Genomic DNA, 22676 nt, shown 5'->3' with positions numbered 1-22676 from the left:
ATCTGCACCCTAGAAGCGTCAGGAGGACTGCTTTGTCAGTTGAAGTAAAGTTTACAGCTGCACTTTTATTTTATGTATCTGGATCATTTCAGGCCACAACTGGGGATGTGTGCGCCATTTCTCAACATGCAACACATATCTGCATTCGGCAGGTGACTGCTGCACTATATGCCCAGAGGAATGACTACATAAAGTTCCCCATGGCAATGTGAGACAGGGCTGTGGGTTTCTCCAAGATTGCTGATTTCCCCAAGGTGCAGGCCTGCATTGATTGTACCCACATCGCTTTGCGAGCACCTTTGGAGGATTCCGAGATGTACAGGAACAGAAAAGGCTTCCACTCCATGAATGTGCAGCTCATCTGTGACGACATGCATCACATCATGGATGCGAGATACCCTGGGAGCACCCATGATGCGTTCGTCCTACGGGAGAGCGCTATATCTGCCATGTTTCAGCAGCCGCCAGATGGGCAGAGCTGGTTGCTGGGGGACAAAGGGTACGGCCTCGTCACCTGGCTCATGATGCCCGTACGCATAACCCGGACAGAAGCTGACTGGGAATACAACATGTCACACATTACGACATGCAGCATAATAGAAAGGATAATTGGCATCTTGAAGCAGCGTTTCAGATGCATGGACCATTCCGGAGTCTACTTGCAATACTCCCCTGAGATTGTCGGTCAGTTCACTCTTGGCTGCTGCATGCTGCACAACTTAGCCATCATGAGGCAGCAGCAGCTGATAGTAGAATACCCACCTGAGGTGAGAGTGGCTGATGATGATGAGGAAGATGCAGATGACGAGGAGGAGGATGAGGAAACCATGCAACTACCTGAACCCGGAGCACAACGGCAGAGGCGGTCTGGGGATTAGAGTGGGAGCGGCAGTGGATTCCGTCATTGGTCGCGGGATCTGAGCGTGTTCCCTTATTGCAGCAGCTACCTCCGACATTCCCTCCCTCATGTGCCCCGACAGCATCTCAACTACCTGCAACATTCCCTCCCTCATGTTCACAGACAGTGTATCAACTACCTGTGACATTCCATTCCTAATGTGTCCAGACGGTGTTCCCATTTCTTGTGAGAGTGTTGTTACTTCTCCCGACAGTGCCGATACCTCATCACTCACCCCACTGATGGTGTCAAAGAGTGATTGCGTAAGGTCAGTGCTCTCCCCACTCATTGCCATCATCTGCACCACATCTGTTACATCCTGCGGCTCAGGAGAGTGCTGTCGAGCTCACCTTCCCCTCCTCACCCTGGGTGTGGATCACTGCATCCCACTGAGACTCACATCCTCAGATGGTGGGGCCCTGGGTGTGGCTTGCTGCATCCCACTGGAACCCGCAGCTTCAGAATGTGAGAAACCATGGAATGTCCCAACACTAGTACCTCTCAGGAAAGGGGCTGGCACCTCAATGGGCGGCACCAACACCTCCTCCAGAGTGAGTACGAGTGGGGGCTTCATCCTCCCCCTCCCCCTGTCCCTCCTCCTCACCCCCATGCTCTTGGTCTGGAAGGTGGGATTGGAAGATGTTCTCCTCTTCAGGCTCGTCCGCGTCTGAATCTTCTTCTGCATCGACTTCAGCCTCCTCAGGGTTGGCCTCAAGTTCTGCCAAATATAACAGAACAGACCAGTGGTTAGCAGCAGAGGACAGGGCAGGGTGGCATGAGTAGGCTCACACAGTGCAGGCAACAGGCTCATTGAAAGGATCATGATGAATGATAACACATTGCATCAACCGAAGCGTAGCTGACGGAAACATCCCCATGAACCGATGCATGGCTAGCCCACACAGTACTTAACATTTAGCAAAGCCAGACTTTGGAATTTGCAGGACTTACCCTCTCCCTGGAATGAAGCCCAGCTTGTTCGGTGGTGGTTGCTTTTCTCCAGGTAGGACCCATCAAAGCAGTGACGCTGTCTTCCAATAGTGTCAGTGGATGCAGATTTGCCGGGGCTCCTCCTGTTAGAGTGCTCTCTCTTTTGTTGTGTGCCACCTTCCTCTGCAAAGCTGAAAATATAATTTTTTAGAGAGGGTGTCTTTCTGCTGAGTGGAACATACAGATGATCACATTTACAATTGCAATTCCATTGAATAAATGAAAATATTACTTACACTAACTACTTGACCAAGGTCCTGCCACTTTTTGCACTGGCCTCCAGACCTCGGGGTGGTCACCATTGCACCAGTAATCTTGTGCAAGTTGGTTCCAGTGTTTCTTCATTTCTTTTGATGAAACTTTTATGTGACCTCAGCTGGTGTCCAGCTCGTGCCATCTGGCCTCAATTACAGTAACTAGTGCCTCCACTTCCTCTTGTGAGAAATTCTTGGTCCTTGACCCGCGTTGCATATTGCAGCTCCAATTTTTTGCACTGAGAATTAAAGTTCTCACACACAACTGGCTCTTTAAAAATGCCAAATGCAGACCGGGAGGTGTGCTGGGCATGCGCGCCCATAGCAGTCATGTAAAAAACTTCTTTTTTTTTTCGTGCATGCGCAGAAGAAGGGGACATCCTTTTTTTTGGTGCAGACATTCAGCTGCACCCCTGAAGTTAAAGGACAGGCTGCATGGTGCCAATTAAAAAAATTAGAACGGGGAAACTTTCATGTTATTTTTTTGGAGTAGTCAGGGCCAAAACAAATGGGCGTAACTCTTGAAATACGCCAAAAAAAGGCATTGGGGAAAATTGAGCCCTTAGAAAGTAATTTGATGTTGTGGTATTATCGGAGAATTAGCAGAATAGATTAGGAGTTGCCTGAAATTCTGCACATAAAGAGTGGTTCTTGACAGGAAAGAGAAGTGTTCAGATTGGTGCCTGATGCTGAGTGAAGTTTCCCAGCGCTCTGTGCCGGGTCAGTTTAATGTGGATAATCTAAGGTAATACAATTTGAAGGGAAATAGAAAGAATGGGAGTATGCAATCAGTGAAAAGAGGCAAAAGGATGTTGGTGAAAAGAGACCAAGGGGTTTATAAATAAAGCCATAAAAAGGCCAACAGTATTTTAAGTTTTATAAATAAGGGCATAGAATATAAAAGTAAGGACATAAATATGTACAAAACGTTGGTTGGATTACTGTGTGCAGTTTTGGGCAACCCTTTACAGAATGTACATTAATACCATAGAGATTATACAGCCAAGGTTCACCTGGATGATGAATGACAAGGTGGAAAACTATAGTAAGGAGGAGAGACTTGAGATAATGGGACTATTTCCTCTGGAGCAGAGAAGGCTAATTGGAGATTTAATGTAGGATTTAAAATTATAAAAACTTTGGATATAGAGAGGGTAAGAAAAGGCTTTCCCCTACTAGGGAATTAGTGACAAGCAGTCGTCAGTTTAAAATTGACACGAAAGGAGGGAAGAGAGAGGTTAGAAGTTTCTTTAGACAGAGGGTTATTGGAGCATAGAATGGTTGTGTCTTTAATGGGAAAATTGAACAAATATTTTGAAATAATGGAAGTTGCAGGGCTTTGGAGAGAGCACTAAGCAATGGTTGGGGAGAGCACTGAGCAGTGGGATAAGCTTTTGATTACTCTAGCAAAGAGCTGGCACAGACATGATGGGCAGAATGACCTCTTCCTGTACTGAAAAACTTATGATTGTATGGGTCCTTTACTGCCCACTATTTTTTATTCATGAAATTTCTACTTATCCAGTACTGGATGTCGGATACGCAGTCTGACAATTTGGAGACACTGGAGGGGTCAAGAGAGGTAGTGATAAGGTAGAGTTGGGTGTTGTCAGCATACATGTAGAAACTGATACTATGTTTTCAGATGATGTCGCCGAGGGGCTGCATGTAGATGAGAAATAGGAGGGGGCCAAGTATTGAACCTTGGCAGACACCAGAAGTAACAGTTGGGGGGTGGGAAGAGAAGCCATTGCAGGTGATTCCCTGGCTACAACTGGATAGATAAGAATGGAACCAAGTGAGTGCAGTCTCACCCAGCTCGTCGATGGTGGGTGGAGGGGTGTTGGAGGAAGATGGTGTAGTCAGCCATGTCAAAGACAGCAGACAGGTTGAGAAGGACGGGGAGGGATAGTTAACCTTTGTCATGGTCACATAGGATGTCATTTGTGACTTTGATAAGAGACATTTCAGTACTGTGGCAGGAGCAGAAACCTGATTGGAGGGATTCAAACATGGAGTTACGGGAATGATGGGCCTGGATTTGGGAGGCGATGGCACATTCAAGGATTTTAGAGAGGAAAGGAAGGTTGAAGGTGGAGCAAGGAAGGAAGGGTCAAGGATTGATTTTTTGAGAAGGGTGATGAAGGCAGATTTGCAGGCGAGGGGGACAATAACTGAGGAGAGAGAACCGTTAACAATATCAGCTTACATGGGAGCCAGGAAGGAAAGTTGGATGGTCAGCAGTTTAGTGGGAATAGAGTCGAGGGAGCAGGAGGTGGGTCTCATGGACAAGATGAGCTCGGAGAGGGCATGATGGGAGATAGGAGAGAAACTAGAGAAAGATGCGAGTTCAGGGCGAGGGCAGGGGGGAGCCTTCGAGGTTGCTGTTGTTGGAGGTGAGGGTGGAGGAGACAGGGAGAGGGTTTTAAGAAGGCGGTTTACAGTAGAGAAAAGAAGCCGAGGGTTATTTTTGCATTCTAGGATGATCCTGGAATAGTGAGCAATTTTAGCAGACAAGACCAGGACACGATAGTGCTTTATGTGGTCCAGCCAAATCTAGCATTCAGGGCATTTAAATGGGACAGGTGTTCCCCCAGTGCAGGTGCACCCCTGGCAAGGCCCAGCACCTTGAAGTGGAGGAGGAAAGCCAGCCACTGATATAGTGCTCAAAAGCTTGCCTCTTATGACTAATGGGTAGGGAATTGGTAACTCCATTTGAAAAACTATCTCCTTACATGGTTCGGTGTCAAAATTAGTTTTTTTTTGGTAACGCTCCTTTGAAGTGCCTTGGCACGTTTTATTACTTTAAAGGTGCTATATAATTATACGTTTTTGTTGTTGCACAGGTGCGATGAGCTGAATGATCTCATCATCTGTGCTGTAATTTTTATGATTCTGTAATATTTAAAAGTAGATCCTTCAGAGAAAGGTTGAGATAGTATCTGTTTGGAACCAGAACTGGAGATTATAGAGATTCGTACATAAGGAGTACTTGTACAAGTTTGTGTTCTTGACGCACAGCTTTTCACCTGTCAGAAGTGAACTTGGAGAATTCAAGCATGAACGTCAGTCAGCCCTGCAAATTCTCCTTCTATTAAAACTAATGGATGAGAACAAAACTTCCAAAATAGTGAAGTGTTGCAATATTCCTTCATTGTGAAGTATTGGTTCAGAAGACGGTTTAATCCCGGTACTCAATCCTCACACCTCTCGTATTGTGCAATGAAATACCAAATTCCTTCATTAACATTTTCCATCTGAATTTCCAGGATGGGCGAGGATTCGGCATTGGTGAACTGGTTTGGGGGAAATTGAGGGGATTCTCCTGGTGGCCTGGTCGTATTGTATCCTGGTGGATGACTGGCCGAAGTCGGGCAGCTGAAGGAACACGATGGGTGATGTGGTTTGGAGATGGCAAATTTTCTGTTGTAAGTTAAATATCTTGGCTTTCAAAAAACTTGCCTATACTTTCTTACTGTGACTGTGAGAATAGAAATATTTGAGCTCATTGAAGATTCTTTGTAATCTAGACTCTTAAAAAAATCCTCTGTTACCCCCTCAAAGTCATCTAATCTTCAAATACCATGATTAAAACATCATTATGTATCACTATTTTTCTTCTGTTCATTCAACAATGCTTTGTAGGAAGCTAGCATTCCAGTCCTCAAAGTGGAACAGCTCCGCAGTGATGATAAAAAAAAATCTAACATAGCAACATATTTCTAGAAACACCTGCATCATGGAATGAATCAGTATGGTAGCAAAGCATTGAAGCACCAACGTGTGGTGCTGCAGAATGGCAAAATGGAAATATAAGTCCTGATCCCCAATACTAGTGAGTTCTTGATCTCAGCTGTGTCGATGTTGGAAATACTGAGCTGAGACCAGGGGTAGAATTTTAACCTCAAACAACGGGTGCGTTGTTGGATGGGAGGCTAAAGAGTTAAAAATATTGAATCCCGACCCCAACCCACCTTCAATCTGTTCACGTCCGGTTTTAGCGGAGGTGGGCTGGAGAGTGGGCAGTCAACCTTCTCCCAGGAGGTGGGTCGCCCATTTAAATATTATAATGAGGCTGGCGTGCCTCATGGTGATCCACCATTATAAGTTTAACTGCTGAGTCGGGTTTCCCGGGCCTCTGGGAACCTGCCAGCTAAAGTAAGGTGAGGAGGTAAATGCCTTTCCACTTAGCTGCTGGATCCAGCACCCGTGCCTCACCCACACGTTGCAATTGCCCCCCCCCCCCCCGCCCGAGGTTTACGATTTCCCACCCTCCCATGAGACCTCCAATCCCCCCCCACCCCTGACCTCCCCATCCCCAAGGCCTCCGATACTTCTCACAAGGCCTTTGATCACCCCCGACCTCCCCTCCCAGAGGCCCCTGATCTCTCCTCCATCCTCCGACCTCCATCCTCCGATCTTCCCCCTCCGGCCCCTGACCAACTCCCCCAAGCTCCTCCGGCTCCAACCACCGCCCCCTCCTTACCCTGAGCATCCTCCAATCCCGATCCATTTTTATGGCTGCGGGCAGGAAACACAGATTTGAAATGTTAATCAGGGCCTGCCGTTAAATTCGGCATGGCCTGCAAGCAACACATTCTCCCAGGTTTCCTGATTGCTTTCTAGAAACTAAAGGAAAAGCTGGGCGAACAGGAGATACAAACAGAAATCGGAGAAGCAGAGAAATAAATAGGAAAGCCATGCAAAGGGAGATAAGGAAGAAATAAAAGGGAGAGAAGAAAGAATAGGCAGAGAGAGGAACAGTAGGGGTAGTAAAGGGAGACAGAAATTTAGGGAAGAGGAGGCAGAATAAAATCAAAGGCGAACACCAAAAAAAAGAAACTAAGAGAAGTAAGTAAGAGAAGGTACACGTAACCTTTTAGATTAATATTTTTGTGCTACGAGCCCATAAGAAAACACAACAAATTTGAGCAGACGATTAGATGCAGATGAATCTGAGACCTGTTATTATGTTTTCACTCTTTTCTAGTTGCACTCTAACTCAAGTATATTAAAATATTCAGGCAAGCCACCCAAAATATACAGGGCAAATAGGGGAAAGCATACAGGAAAAGTCTGATCACAATATGGAAATGCTGCTTTAAGTTCTCTTGTTCTTGATATTTATGAACTAAATAATTCAAGTTCTCCTGTACTTGAGGTGTGTAAATGAAATATTGCAGGTATTCCTGCCCTTGACATGTGGGAATGAGATGTCCCAAATGCTTTTCTTGAGGACTGTGAACAAAGTGTTTCAAATACTTCTGTTTCTGAGGTGTGTGAATGAGTTCTCCTGCGCGCGAGATAACATTCCTCCATCAACCAACAACATTAAAAACAGATTAAATGACCATTCATCTCATTGCTGTTTGTGGGATTTTACTGTCGGCAAAATGGTTGCTGCATTTGCTGACACAACAACAGTCTTTGCATGTAAGAATAATTCACTGTATGTGAAGTGCTTTGAGGTGTTTCTGAGAGACATGATAAAGTGCTATATAAATATATCTGTTTTCTTTTCCCTTCTTTCTACCTCCCCTCCTTCTCTCAGATATGTCGGTCTTGACGTGTATTAATGAAAGGTCATATGTACTTCTCTCAATGATTGTGAATACCACTGAGTTCAGTCTTCTCTGGTTTGACAGGTCTGTGTAGAAAAGCTGATGCCTTTGAGTTCTTTTTCTACTGCCTTTCACCAGCCAACCTATAGCAAACAGCCTATGTATAGGAAAGCAATTTTTGAAGTACTGCAGGTATGAGATTCCTTCATTAATATGTACTTTAAATGCCTGTTTATGATAATAATATGGCACTAAATTCAATGTGTTCATTTTGATTGAGTTGGTCTCAGTACAAATAATTGTCTGTCTGCTTCGACTTTTACCTGAAGTGTTAGGAAGTTCCAGCACTGAAGCAGGAAGACCAGAGTGCTATCCTGAACGGCCCATCCTGCTGAATTTTCCAGAATCAGCCACATTATTTATTCACAGCAAACTGGATTGGGCCTGCAACATGGAGCTTATTGAATGCAGGGAGCAGAACATGTTACACAGTTATAGGTCATAAATGAGAGCACGTTACAATAAAGAAGAAAGAATTAGCAAAAGGGTGCACTGGACAAATCACAGAGCATGAGTAAGCAGAAGCACGTGGCAGCAGTGGAGGGGCAGGAACCTGATGATTAGAAGACCAGCTCCTCTCCTTCCTAAGCTGTACAGCTGCAATTTGGTCTTCACAAATCCTGTATTTAAAAGAAGGGTCCTATCATCCTTCAAACATTGACTGCCATACATCTGTACATATGGTGATTTCCTGGAATTCACCCTATAAACACCCTACAAAGTTTGGTTGTGATTCTGGAAAAGACTACTACCTACATCTCTGCGACTATGCACGACCACTTAATTGAACTGTAATCCAGCATAAGCACAGGGTAACTCTCCAACCAATTGCAGTCAAGCCTTCAGTGACAGAGGTCCTTCACACAGAAGTATTCCTTTTGAACACTCAGACTGCTGTTATGGAGGTCTTGGCTCCAATCGCCACAAAACTCTCTTCTCAAACTTCAACGCACTGGAGGATCAGATGGAGAGAGCCATTATGCACAGAGTTTTACTACACTCACAGTTGACCAGAAGTATGCTCTCAGACAAACCACTAGAAATGAGGGAGGCCCAGCAACAGGGATACAGCTTGAGTTGGCAAGGGTGCTGACTGCTAGGCTAATGCCATCCCCAGCCATCTCTTTTAAATGGCAATGGATGTGCTGGAAATTAGGCAGGACCAGCCAACCATTACAGCAGTGGACTTGGCAGAACAAGTTCTTGGCCATCTCATGAACAAACCTGAAGAGGCACAGGCCACCTCAAACTCAAGAGGTTACCACGGAGACCAAGGAGACAGCTACCTTAATTACTCCTGCCACTGGCAGAGCACCTAGAAGGAGCAATAGGTTAGTTCTAGAACAAATGTTTCATAAGGGGAGATTTTCCCGGGTCTATGTCCAGGACCACTGGAACGCCTGGGTGCAGTGAATATAATCTAACAGGATGGGCCAGAATGTACGCCAGTAAAGGACCACGTATTTTCTCCCAATTGATTTAAATGGAGCAAAGTCGGAAAGACTTCTTTACAAGCGTGTGCCCTGACCCACCTAATGTTCTAACATTTGCAGGTGATCCAGTGTACCTGGATAGAAACTTAGGAAAATCTACCCAGTGCACTGTCACAAGAGGAAGCACTGGTGTGAAATACATGAGGGCATTCACTCATCACATTTAGACTATAACATTTGGTTGTATTTTATTTCAACTGTGTGCAAAGAGTAATGTCTTAGCAAATCAAAGGATAGGCATTCATGATAGTTGAATTAGTGCGCAAGGCAATATTAGTGAAGCTGGATCACTGCATTGTACACATGTGGGTGAGACTGTATTGAGTGAATGAAAATTGCAGGAAATCACCATACGTACAGATGTGTGGTCAAGATCAGATCTCAGAATTTCACTCATCATTTTTCTTTGCTGAGCATGAATGGAAAGAAAATATTCTCCATAAAAAGTTGAGGGGACTACATGTTGACAATGTACTAATATAAATTTATATCACTGTTCATTTATGCACAGTCCATTCTCAACCACACGAACAGGGTGAATTCTATTTAATATTGATAAACTCCCAGCTTCAACCAAAAGTTTTTAATTTCATTCCAATTCTAACATTTTTTTCAGTGAAAAGCTATAGAAAGGTGTGTTTGTTCTTTAAAAAATGGACAGTTGAATGTTTCTCTTTGTAAACACAATAAATGACCTAACTTTACTTAATTAATCATCTGCTCGAAGAGGCACACAAAAATAAACAAGTTGACTTACCTTTCACATTAATCTTCCATAGCTTCCTTGCACTGTGATGTGAAAAACTCATGATGCAGGAACCATTGGTGTGGACCTGAACCTGAACCTGAATTCTTTCATGTACACCACAAACTATAACTAAGAAAACTAATCCTACATTTGTGTCTTGTCCATGTATATATATACCTGTTGATGCCTTGTTATTTATGATAATGAGAGTAGGCTGAATAATTTGTTCATTATTTGATAAAACCACAATGTGAAGGAAATTGTTTTTACAAATGATTTGACATTGTGATTTATGCTAACTTCATACAAATACTGTTGTAACCCAATGGGCTGGATTTTTCGTTGTGTATAGCCTTAGTTAGCGACCAGAGGGGGCGTTAATGCGAGCGGTAGAGCTTAGCGACCATGTGCACCTTTTAGCGCCCTGACAGAAAATTCATTAGAGGCACACCGGGGGCGCAAACCATTAGAGCCTAGCTGCTGACGATCACTCTGATCATGACGTATTCCGAGTGCAACGCACACGCTTGCGTCCCGGTCGGTAAATTCAGTGCGTCTGTCTCATTTAACGCTCGCCAATAACAAAGTCTTGAAAAACAGTCAATACAAGCTTGCAGAGTTGTTAACTGATGGCTACATAAAGGGATGAGGAAGCACTTCCGTCGGAGAACATAAGAACATAAGAAATAGAAGCAGCAGTGGGCCATCTGGTCCCTCGAACCTGCTTCATCATTTAATATCATGGCTGATCTGATCTTGGCGTCAAGTCCACTTAGAAACAGAGAAACATAGAAAATAGGTGCAGGAGTAGGCCATTTGGCCCCTCGAGCATACACCACCATTCAATAAGATCATGGCTGATCATGCAACTTCAGTATCCCATGCTTGCTTTCTCGCCATACTCCTTGATCCCTTTAGCCGTCTAACTCCCTTTTGAATATATCTAACGAACTGGCCTCAACAACTTTCTGTGGTGGACAATTCCACAGGTTCACAATTCTCTGAGTGAAGAGGTTTCTCCTCATCTAGGTCCTAAATGGCTTACCCCTTATCGTTAGACTGTGACCCCTGGTTCTGGACTTCCCCAACATCGAGAACATTCTTCCTGCAGCTAATCTGTCCAATCCCATCAGAATTTTTTATGTTTCTGTGAGATCCCCTCTCATTCTTCTAAATCCAGTGAATATAAGCCTAGTCGATCCAGTCTTCATATGTCAGTACTGCCATTCCGGGAATCAGTCTGGTGAATCTTCATTGTACTCCCACAATAGCAAGAATGTCCTTCCTCAGATTAGGAGACCAAAACTGTACACAATATTCAAGGTGTGGCCTCACCAAGGCCCTGTACAACTGCAGTAAGACCTCCCTGCTCCAATACTCAAATCCTCTCACTATTAAGGCCAACATGTCATTTGCCTTCTTCACTGCCTGCTGTACCTACATGCCAACTTTCAATGTAACCCCACTTTTTAAAAAAGGAGGGAGAGAGAAAACAGGGAATTATAGACCAGTCAGCCTGACCTCAGTAGTGGGTAAAATGATGGAATCAATTATTAAGGATGTCATAGCAGTGCATTTGGAAAATGGTGACATGATAGGTCCAAGTCAGCATGGATTTGTGAAAGGGAAATCATGATTGACAAACCTTCTGGAATTTTTTGAGGATGTTTCCAGTAAAGTGGACAAGGGAGAACCAGTTGATGTGGTATATTTGGACTTTCAGAAGGCTTTCGACAAGGTCCCACACAAGAGATTAATGTGCAAAGTTAAAGCACATGGGATTAGGGGTAGTGTGCTGACGTGGATTGAGAACTGGTTGTCAGACAGGAAGCAAAGAGTAGGAGTAAATGGATACTTTTCAGAATGGCAGGCAGTGACTAGTGGGGTACCGCAAGGTTCTGTGCTGGGGCCCCAGCTGTTTACGTTGTACATTAATGATTTAGACGAGGGGATTAAATATAGTATCTCCAAATTTGCGGATGACACTAAGTTGGGTGGCAGTGTGAGCTGCGAGGAGGATGCTATGAGGCTGCAGAGTGACTTGGATAGGTTAGGTGAGTGGGCAAATGCATGGCAGATGAAGTATAATGTGGATAAATGTGAGGTTATCCACTTTGGTGGTAAAAACAGAGAGACAGACTATTATCTGAATGGTGACAGATTAGGAAAAGGGGAGGTGGAACGAGACCTGGGTGTCATGGTACATCAGTCATTGAAGGTTGGCATGCAGGTACAGCAGGCAGTTAAGAAAGCAAATGGCATGTTGGCCTTCATAGCGAGGGGATTTGAGTACAGGGGCAGGGAGATGTTGCTACAGTTGTACAGGGCCTTGGTGAGGCCACACCTGGAGTATTGTGTACAGTTTTGGTCTCCTAACTTGAGGAAGGACATTTTTGCTATTGAGGGAGTGCCGCGAAGATTCACCAGACTGATTCCCGGGATGGTGGGACTGACCTATCAAGAAAGACTGGATCAACTGGGCTTGTATTCACTGGAGTTCAGAAGAATGAGAGGGGACCTCATAGAAACGTTTAAAATTCTGACGGGTTTAGACATGTTAGATGCAGGAAGAATGTTCCCAATGTTGGGGAAATCCAGAACCAGGGGTCAAAGTCTAAGGATAAGGGGTAAGTCATTTAGGACCGAGATGAGGAGAAACTTCTTCACCCAGAGAGTGGTGAACCTGTGGAATTCTCTACCACAGAGGCCAATTCACTAAATATATTCAAAAGGGAGTTAGATGAAGTCCTTACTACTCAGGGGATCAAGGGGTATGGCGAGAAAGCAGGAAGGGGGTACTGAAATTGCATGTTCAGCCATGAACTCATTGAATGGCGGTGCAGGCTAGAAGGGCTGAATGGCCTACTCCTGCACCTATTTTCTATGTTTCTATGTTTCTATGATGTCCCATAACACCCAGATCTCGTTGCACCTCCCCTTTTCCTAATATGTCACCATTCAGATAATATTCTGTTTTTTCCACCAAAGTGAATAACCTCTAATTTATCTACATTAGTTTATCTGCCATGTATTTGCCCACTCACCTAACCTTTCCAAGCCAACCTGCAGCCTTTTAGCATCCTCCTCACAGCTCACACTGCCACCCACCTTAGTATCATCTGCAAACCTGGAGATATTACATTCAATTCCTTCGTCTAAATCATTAATGTATGTTGTAAAAAGCTGGGGTCCCAGCACTGAACCTTGCGGTACCCCACTAGTACTGCCTGCCATTCTGAAAAGGACCCGTTTATTCCTACTCTTTGCTTCCTGTCTGCCAACCAGTTCTCTATCCACATCAATACATTACCCCCAATATCATGTGATTTAATTTTACACACTAATCTCTTGTGTGGGACCTTGTCAAAAGCCTTTTGAAAATCCAAATACACCACATCCACTGGTTCTCCCTTGTCCACTCTACTAGTTACATCCTCAAAAAATTCGAGAAGATTTGTCAAGCATGATTTTCCTTTCATAAATCCATGCTGACTTGGACCGATCCTGTCACTGCTTTCCAAATGCGCTGCTATTTCATCCTTAATAATTGATTCCAACATTTTCCCCACTACCGATGTCAGGCTAACTGGTCTATAATTACTCATTTTCTCTCCCTCCTTTTTTAAAAAGTGGTGTTACATCAGCTACCCTCCAGTCCATAGGAACCGATCCAGAGTCGATAGAATGTTGGAAAATGACCACCAATGCATCCACTATTTCTAGAGCCACTTCCTTAAGTACTCTGGGATGCAGACTATCAGGCCCTGGGGATTTATCGGCCTTCAATCCTATCAATTTTCCTAACACAATTTCCTGACTAATAAGGATTTCCCTCAATTCCTCTTTCTCGCTAGACCCTCAGTCCCCTAGTATTTCCGGAAGGTTATTTGTGTCTTCCTTAGTGAAGACAGAACCAAAGTATTTGTTCAATTGGTCTGCCATTTCTTTGTTCCCCATTATCAATTCACCTGATTCTGACTGCAAGGGGCCTACGTTGGTCTTCACTAATCTTTTTCTTTGCACATATCTATAGAAGCTTCCCTACTTCCCTACCATCTCCCCATAAATCCTTGACTCCACTATTTTTCAGAAATCTGTCTATCCCCACCTTAAATATATTCAATGACCCAGCCTCCACAGCTCTCTGGGGTAGAGAATTCCAAAGATTCATGACCCTCTGAGAGAAGAAATTCGAGGCATATAAATTGGCCAGAAAAAGCAGCAAACCTGAGGACTGCAAGAAATTTAGAATTCAGCAGAGGAGGACTAAGGGTTTAATTAGGAGGGGGAAAATGGAGTATGTGAGTAAGCTTGTAGGGAACATAAAAACTGACTGCAAAAGCGTCTATAGATATGTGAAGAGAAAAAGATTAGTGAAGACTAATGTAGGTCCCTTGTAGTCAGAATCAGGGGAATTCATAATGGGGAACAAGGAAATGGCAGACAAATTGAACAAATACTTTGGTTCTGTCTTCACGAAGGAAGACTCGAATAACCTCCTGAAAATACTAGGGGGCCGAGGGTCTAGCAAGAAGGGGGAACTGAGGGAAATCCTTATTCGTCAGGAAATGGTGTTGGGGAAATTGAAGGGACTGAAGGCCGGTAAATCCCCAGGGCCTGAAAGTCTGCATCCCAGAGTACTTAAGGAAGTGGCCCTGGAAATAGTGGATGCATTGATAGTAATTTTCCAACATTCTATAGACTCTGGTTCAGTTCCTATAGATTGGAGGGGAGCTAATGTAACTCCACTTTTTAAAAAAGGAGAGAGAGAGAAAACAGGGAATTATTGACCAGTTAGCCTGGCATCGGTAGTGGGGAAAATGTTGGAAACAATTATTAAAGATGTAATAACAGCGCATTTGGAAAGCAGTGACAGGATCGGTCCAAGTCAGCATGGATTTATGAAAGGGAAATCATGCTTGACAAATCTTCTAGAATTTTTGAGGATGTAACTAGTAGAGTGGATAAGGGGGAACCAGTGGATGTGGTGTATTTTGACATTCAAAAGGGTTTTGACAAGGTCCCACACAAGAGATTAGTGTGCAAAATTAAGGCACATGGTATTGGGGGTAATGCATTGGCGTGCATAGAGAACTGGTTGGCAGACAGGAAGCAAAGACTGGGAATAAACAGGTTCTTTTCATAATGGCAGGCAGTGACTAGTGGGGTGCCGTAGGGCTCAGTGCTGGGACCCCAGCAATTTACAAAAATATTAATGATTTAGACGAAGGAATTGAATGTACTATCTCCAAGGTTGCAGATGACACTAAGCTGGGTGGCAGTGCGAGCTGCGAGGAGGATGCTAAGAGGCTGCAGGGGAACTTGGACAGGTTAGGTGAATGGGCAAATGCATGGCAGATGCAGCACAATGTGGATAAATATGAGGTTATCCACTTTGGTTGCAAAAACAGGAAGGCAGATTATTATCTGAATGTTGATAGATTAGTAAAAGGGGAGGTGGAACGAGACCTGGGTGTCATGGTACATCAGTCATTGAAGGTAGGCATGCAGGTAAAACAGGCAGTAAAGAAGGCAAATGGCATGCTGGCCTTCATAGCGAGCAGATTTGAGTATAGGAGCAGGGAGGTCTTACTGCAGTTGTACAGGGCCTTGGTGAGACCACACCTTGAATATTGTGTGCATTTTAGTCTCCTAATCTGAGGAAGAACATTCTTGCTATTGAGGGAGTGCAGCGAAGGTTCACCAGACTGATTCCCGGGATGGCAGGACTGACATATGAAGAAAGACTGGATCGACTAGGCTTATATTCAATGGAATTTAGAAGAATGACAGGGGATCTCATAGAAACATAAAAAATTCTGACGGGATTGGACAGGTTAGATGCAGGAAGAATGTTCCCAATGTTGAGGAAGTCCAGAACCAGGGGTCACAGTCTTAAGGATAAGGGGTAAGCCATTTAGGACCGAGATGAGAAGAAACTTCTTCACTCAAAGAATTGTGAACCTGTGGAATTCTGTACCACAGAAAGTTGTTGAGGCCAGTTCGTTAGATATATTCAAAAGGGAGTTAGATGTGGCCCTTACGGCTAAAGGGATCAAGGGGTATGGAGAGAAAGCAGGAATGGGGTATTGAAGTTGCATGATCAGCCATGATCATATTGAATGGTGGTGCAGGCTCGAAGGGCCGAATGGCCTACTCCTGCACCTACTTTCTATGTTCCTATGTTTCCGTTTTTAATGGGCGACCTTTATTCTGAAACTATGCCACCTAGTTTTAGATTCCCCCGCGAGGGGAAATATCCTTTCTGCATCTACCCTGTCATGCCCCCTCAGAAACTTATACATTTCAATAAGATCACTTCTCAGTCTTCTAAACTCCAATGCGTATGGGCCCAACCTGCTCAACCTTTCTTCATATGACAACCCTTCATCTTACAAATCAACCTTGTGAACCTTCTCTGAAAACCCTCCAATACAAGTATATCCCTCCTTAAATACGGAGACCAAAACTGTACGCAGAGATGTCTCACCTGTTATGTATTTAACCCCTTGTAACCTGTATTACGCTACCACCAGAGGGCCTGCCTGTTGGAGTCCCAAGGGATGTATTGTACACAGTACTCAGTTTCATCCTTTATTATGAGCATAGCAATTGGCGACGAGGTAACGAACAACCGCGCGAAAATGCAAAGAACAGTTGGTATCCTGGAGAAGTTCTCAGAAGAGGACGATTGGGAGGCCTTCGTGGAGACTCTCGACCAATACTTCGTTGCCAACGAGCTGGAAGGAGACGAGAACGCTACCAAACGAAGGGCGATTCTCCTAACTGTCTGTGGAGCAACAACCTATGGCCTCATGAAGAACCTCCTAGCTTCGGCAAAACCAACAGAGAAATCTTATGAAGAATTGTGTACGCTGGTCCAGGAGCACCTAAATCCTAAGGAAAGTGTTTTGATGGCGAGGTATCGGTTCTACACGTGTCAACGATCGAAGTGCCAGGAAGTTACGAGCTATGTCGCCGAACTAAGGCGCCTCGCAGGACATTGTGAGTTTGAGGGATTCCTAGAACAAATGCTTAGAGATTTTTTGTACTGGGCATTGGCCATGAGACAATCCTTCACAAACTGTTGACTGTAGAAACTCCGAACCTAAGTAAAGCCATAACGATAGTCCAGGCATTTATGTCCACTAGCGACAACACCAAACAGATTTCGCAGAGTAAAGAAGTTTCGGCCAGTACTGTGCATAAAGTAACGTCGGTTTCGAGCAGAAATATACATGGCAGAATGTACACGCCAGTTGCTGCTGCTCGACCTCAGATGACCCAGAGCCATTATCAATCATTAATGCGAGGCAGTTAACACCTCGTTGGCGTTGTGGAAGTGATCATCGGCCCCATCAGTGCCGCTTCAAGCACTGCAAACCCTGCAAGCCCTGCAAACCACCACGTTGCAGAGGAAGATCGATCCACTGTGGATCAGGCTGAATTGGAGACTCGTACCGAGGAGGCAGAAGTGTACGGGGTACACACATTCATTACGAAATGTCCACCAGTAATGTTGAAAGTTGAACTAAACGGTATTCCAGTATCTATGGAACTGGACATGGGTGCAAGTCAGTCCATAATGAGGAAAAAGGCCTTTGATGGCCTGTGGGGCAAAAAGGCACACAGGCCCAAGCTCAGCCCCATTCACACCAAACTAAGGACTCATACCAAGGAACTAATCCCTGTAATTGGCAGTGCAGCAGTCAAAGTCTCCTATGACAGAGCAGTACACGAACTCTTGCTGTGGATTGTGTCAGGGGATGGCCCCACGTTGTTTGGCAGAAGCTGGCTGGGAAAAATCCGCTGGAACTGGGATGACATCCGAGAGCTTTCGTCCATCGACAATGCCTCATATGCCCAGGATCTGAGCAAGTTCCCATTGTTGTTCGAGCCAGGTATTCTCGGGGGCGAAAGTGCAGATCCATTTGGTTCCTGGTACGCGACCCATCCACCACAAGGCACGGGCGGGACCGTACATGATGCATGAGAAAGTCGAAATTGAGCTGGACAGGTTGCAGCGAGAAGGCATCATCATGGCCGGTGGAATTCAATGAATGGGCTAGTCCGATTGTCCCGGTACTTAAAGTGGACGGCACGGTTAGAATTTGTGGGGATTATAAAGTAACGATTAACCGGTTTTCGCTACAGGACTAGTACCCACTACCCAAGGCAGACGACCTATTCGCGACCCTGGCTGGAGGGAAGATGTTCACCAAGCTGGACCTGACCTCGGCCGAGATGACGCAGGAGCTGGAGGAGTCTTCGAAATGCTTCACCTGCATCAACACGCACAAAGGTCTGTTCATCTATAACCGGTGCCTGTTCGGGATTCGGAATGCCGCGGCAATCTTCCAATGGAGAGCCTGCTAAAGTCAGTCCCACACACCGTGGTTTTCCAGGACGACATACTGGTTACAGGTCGGGACACCATTGAGCACTTGAAGAATCTGGAAGAGGTTCTTAGTCGATTGGATCGCGTGGGGCTCAGGTTGAAACGCTCGTAGTGTGTTTTCCTGGCGCAGGAGGTCGAGTTCTTGGAAAAAGATTCGCGGCAGACGGCATCAGACCCACCGACGCCAAGACGGAAGCCATCAAGATCGCGCCGAGACCACAGAACGTGATGGAGCTGCGGTCGTTCCTGGGACTCCTTAACTAGTCCAGTAATTTCCTACCTGGGTTGAGCACCCTGCTAGAACCCCTACATGCGCAACTGCGCAAGGGAGACGACTGGGTATGGGGGAATTCACAAGAGGCTGCCTTTAAGAAAGCCAGAAATCTGTTGTGTTCAAACAAACTGCTTGTCCTGTATAACCCTTGTAAAAGATTAGTGCTAGCTTGCGATGCGTCGTCATACGGGATCGGGTGTGTGTTACAACAGGCTAACGAATCGGGGATCTTGCAACCGGTTGCTTATGCGTCTAAGAGTTTGTCCAAGACCGAAAGGGCCTACAGCATGGTTGTAAAAGAGGCTCTGACGTGCGTTTACGGGGTAAAAAAAATGCACCAGTACTTATTTGGCCTCAAGTTTTAGCTTGAAACTGACCACAAGCCGCTCATTTCGCTGTTCTCTGAGAGCAAAGGGATTAACACCAATGCCTCTGCCCGCATCCAAAGATGGGCGCTCTCGCTGTCGGCACAGAACTATGTATTCCGCCACAGACCGGGCACACACAACTGCGCTAATGCCCTCAGTCGGCTACCATTGCCCACCACCGGGGTGGAAATGGCACAGCCAGTGGACGTGCTCATGGTCATGGAGGCATTCGAGAATGAAAAGTCCTCCGTTACGGCCCGCCAGATCAGGACCTGGAGCAGCCAGGATCCTTTACTGTCCTTCGTAAAAAACTGTGTCCCAGCGGAGATGCAGGAGGCGATTAAGCCATTCCACAGGCGCAAAGATGAAATGTCCCTAAAGGCGGACTGTCTGTTGTGGGGCAATCGCATGGTCTTGCCCAAGAACTGCACAGCACCCACCCAGGCATTGTAATGATGAAAGCTATAGCCACATTCCATGTATGGTGGCCCGGCATCGACTCAGATTTAGAGCCATGCGTGCGCCAGTGCAACACTTGCTCTCAACTGAGCAATGCACCCAGAGAGGCTCCGCTAAGTTTGTGGTCGTTGCCCTCCAAACCGTGGTCGAGGATCCACGTGGACTATACGGGCCCATTTCTCGGCAAAATGTTCTTGGTTGTTGTGGATGCTTATTCAAAATAGATTGAATGTGTAATAATGTCTGTAAGCACGTCTACGGCTACCATTGAAAGCCTACGAGCCATGTTTGCGCCACACAGCCTGCCTGATGTTCTAGTCAGCAACAATAGCCCGTGTTTCACCAGTGCTGAATTCAAGGAATTCATGACCCGCAATGGGATCAAGCACGTCACATATGCCCCGTTCAAGCCCGCATCCATTGTCCAGGCAGAACGGGCAGTTCAGACCATCAAGCAAAGCTTGAAACGCGTGTTGGAAGGCTCCCTGCAGACCCGGCTGTCCTGAGTGCTGCTCAGCGACCGCACCAGACCCCACTTGCTCACCGGGATTCCCCCAGCCGAGCTGCTCATGAAAAGGGCGCTCAAAGCAAGGCTCTCTCTTGTCCACCCTGATCTCCATGATCACGTGGAGGGCAGGCGGCATCAACAAATTATGTACCATGATCGTGCAAATTTGTCACGCAGTATTAAGGTCAATGATCCTGTGTTTGTACTCAATTACGGACATGGTCCCAAATGGCTCGCTGGCACGGTCATAGTCAAAGAGGAGAGTTGGGTGTTTTAGGTCAAATTGGCCAATGGACTAACGTGCAGAAAACATTTGGACCAAATCAAATTGCGGTTCACCAACAGCTACCAACAACCTGAAGAAGACACCACCAACTTTGACTCTCCAACACACACACAAGTGACAACTGACATCAAAGTTGACCACGAAGCCGAACTCACCATCCCCAGCAGCCCGGCAAGGCTGGCTGCCCAGCAGCCCAGTGAAGAACTAACCAACTCACCCACACCCGAATTTGTACCGAGACGATCGCCAAGGGAGCGAAAAGCCCCAGATCGTCTCACCCTGCAACTAAGTGTACTATTAACTTTACAAGGGAGTGATGTTATGTATTTAACCCCTTGTAACCTGTAGCACACTACCACCAGAGGGCCTACCTGTTTGAGTCCCAAGGGATCCCAGCATCCCTTGGGAGCACTGTATATAAGCAGACCACCCACGAGGTACCTGCACTCTGGAGTTTTATTAAAGGAGCTAAGGTCACACTTGCTCATTGTACACAGTACTCAGTTTCATCCTTTATTATGAGCGTATCAGTTTCGAATGCATTCTGGAAATCCAAATACACAACATCTACTGGTAGTGTTTTATCCACTCTGCTGTTACATCCTCAAAGAACTCCAGAAAATTTGTCAAACATGATTTCCCTTTCATAAAACCATGCTGACTCTGCTTGACTGCATTATGATTTTCTAAATGTCCTGCTACTACTTCCTTAATAATGGACTCCAGCATTTTCCCAATGACAGATGTTCGGTTAACTGGTCTATAGTTTCCTGCTTTCTGTCTTCCTCCTTTCTTAAATAGGGGCGTTAGATTTGCGGTTTTCCAATCCTCTGGGACCTCTCCAGAATCCAGAAACTTTTGGTAGATTACAACCAATGCACTCACTATCTCTGCAGCCACTTCTTTTAAGATCCTAGGATGCAGGCCATCAGGTCCAGGGGAGGTCACAGTCAATGCAACGTTTACACAGAGCAGTGTGTGAGCCTCTGAGTTTGCAGCGGCAGACAGACATAACAGTTCAGCTTGTGAAAAAGTCATTTCTAAAACTTTAATGGGTGCATTACTATGCCGTGCCTTTAAGTCTCGACTTTCCCCAGGATCTGATTCGGAGTTCCGCGCATACGCAATGGATCTGCAAAATGTACTTTTGTTATTGCACCCCCAGCTCTGGTATGCAACAGCTGATTTATCAGCGCTGACAGCTCTTCGACCGTTTTTGACAAATTTTTGGGCGAGAGGCGCAAACATTTTCAAGGCGCTAAAATACCGCTCCGCCTGGATTAACACTGCAACAGAGGCGCAACCGAATTTCTCCCCCAATGTGTGTTGGTATCTGAGAGTTGCTTGCTCAGAGATGTAAGCTGTACTTTCAAGTACAAAGTACCAAAAGTACCACTAACTTTTCAATTTACTAATTTGAACTAGGTGGCAAGCAACAGAGCAGGAAAACTCTTTCCAACACAATCTGGGAATGATGAGACAGATACTGCCAAAGGTGTGGAAGTCCAAACCAAACAGATGATCGAATGGGCTTTGGAAGGATTTCTGCCCTTGGGGCCAAAGGGTTTGGAACCACCAGAAGGTAAGATCGAGCATAGATTGGGCAAAGTCCAACTTCATTGTCAAGTATCTGCATGTAGAAATTTTTCATTCATGTAAATGACATCGTTGCCACAAATGTGTTGGGATGTGAAATAACCATCATTCGATGGAAGAAATATTAATTAGTTCTGAACTGCAACTTGGAAGCATTTAAATAGTTGAATCAGTGGAATGGCCAGTATACCTATTAACTGAGTGAAATTGCTGAAGAATAAGGTATCTTGAATTAGTGCCTGATGCAGCAGTCTTCTTTGTACTGTTGGTTCCGCAGCTAATTTCTCATTGCCACAGTGAATTATATGTTCATTATGATGAGAGATGTTACTGTGTTGCAACTGTGTGCCTCAACCCCCAGCATAGAAGAGCACCCCAGTCCATCGGTGTGTGTCATTGTTCCAGTTTCTACACCAGCAATGCTGTTCCTTCTCTGATTAAGATTGCCAATTTTATTGCTGTGGTCCCATGTCCACAAAAGAGCTTGGTTGAGACTGACCAAATGAATTTGCATAGGACCCTTACAGCCACCAGAAAGATGAGAATTTTGTCCTTTACGTGATCCAAATTTAGCATCAAACATTCCCAGGTGACATGTAACATGGTTGGATCCAAGGTATAGCTTTACCCCACCGCCCAACCTCAAACGAGCATTCCCTGCTGCACCAGTGTGACATTTCACAACCTGCCATCATGCAGCCTTTCTGACTGAGATAGTCAGTTCAACAACAACTACTGTCAAATTACAGACACTTTTTGCTATTGCCCCATGCTCATCATCAA

The 22676-nt window shown here is 45.3% G+C and overlaps 1 protein-coding gene across 2 annotated transcripts in view; it reads left to right on the top strand.

Moving 5' to 3' along the window:
• The window catches only part of dnmt3ab (DNA (cytosine-5-)-methyltransferase 3 alpha b), a 725841-nt gene that overhangs the window by 534720 nt on the left and 168445 nt on the right, over positions 1-22676 (top strand). For both annotated transcript variants that reach the window (XM_070885120.1, XM_070885118.1), the window contains exons 9-11: positions 5412-5570; positions 7788-7895; positions 21723-21879. In XM_070885120.1, the coding sequence (XP_070741221.1) occupies positions 5412-5570; positions 7788-7895; positions 21723-21879 (424 nt within the window). The remainder of the gene's footprint in view (positions 1-5411; positions 5571-7787; positions 7896-21722; positions 21880-22676) is intronic.

Source organism: Pristiophorus japonicus, chromosome 7, assembly GCF_044704955.1.
Source record: "Pristiophorus japonicus isolate sPriJap1 chromosome 7, sPriJap1.hap1, whole genome shotgun sequence".
Taxonomy (NCBI): Eukaryota; Metazoa; Chordata; class Chondrichthyes; family Pristiophoridae; genus Pristiophorus; species Pristiophorus japonicus.
Note: the sequence above shows the minus strand (reverse complement) of the source record. Positions and strands in the feature narration are given on the sequence as shown.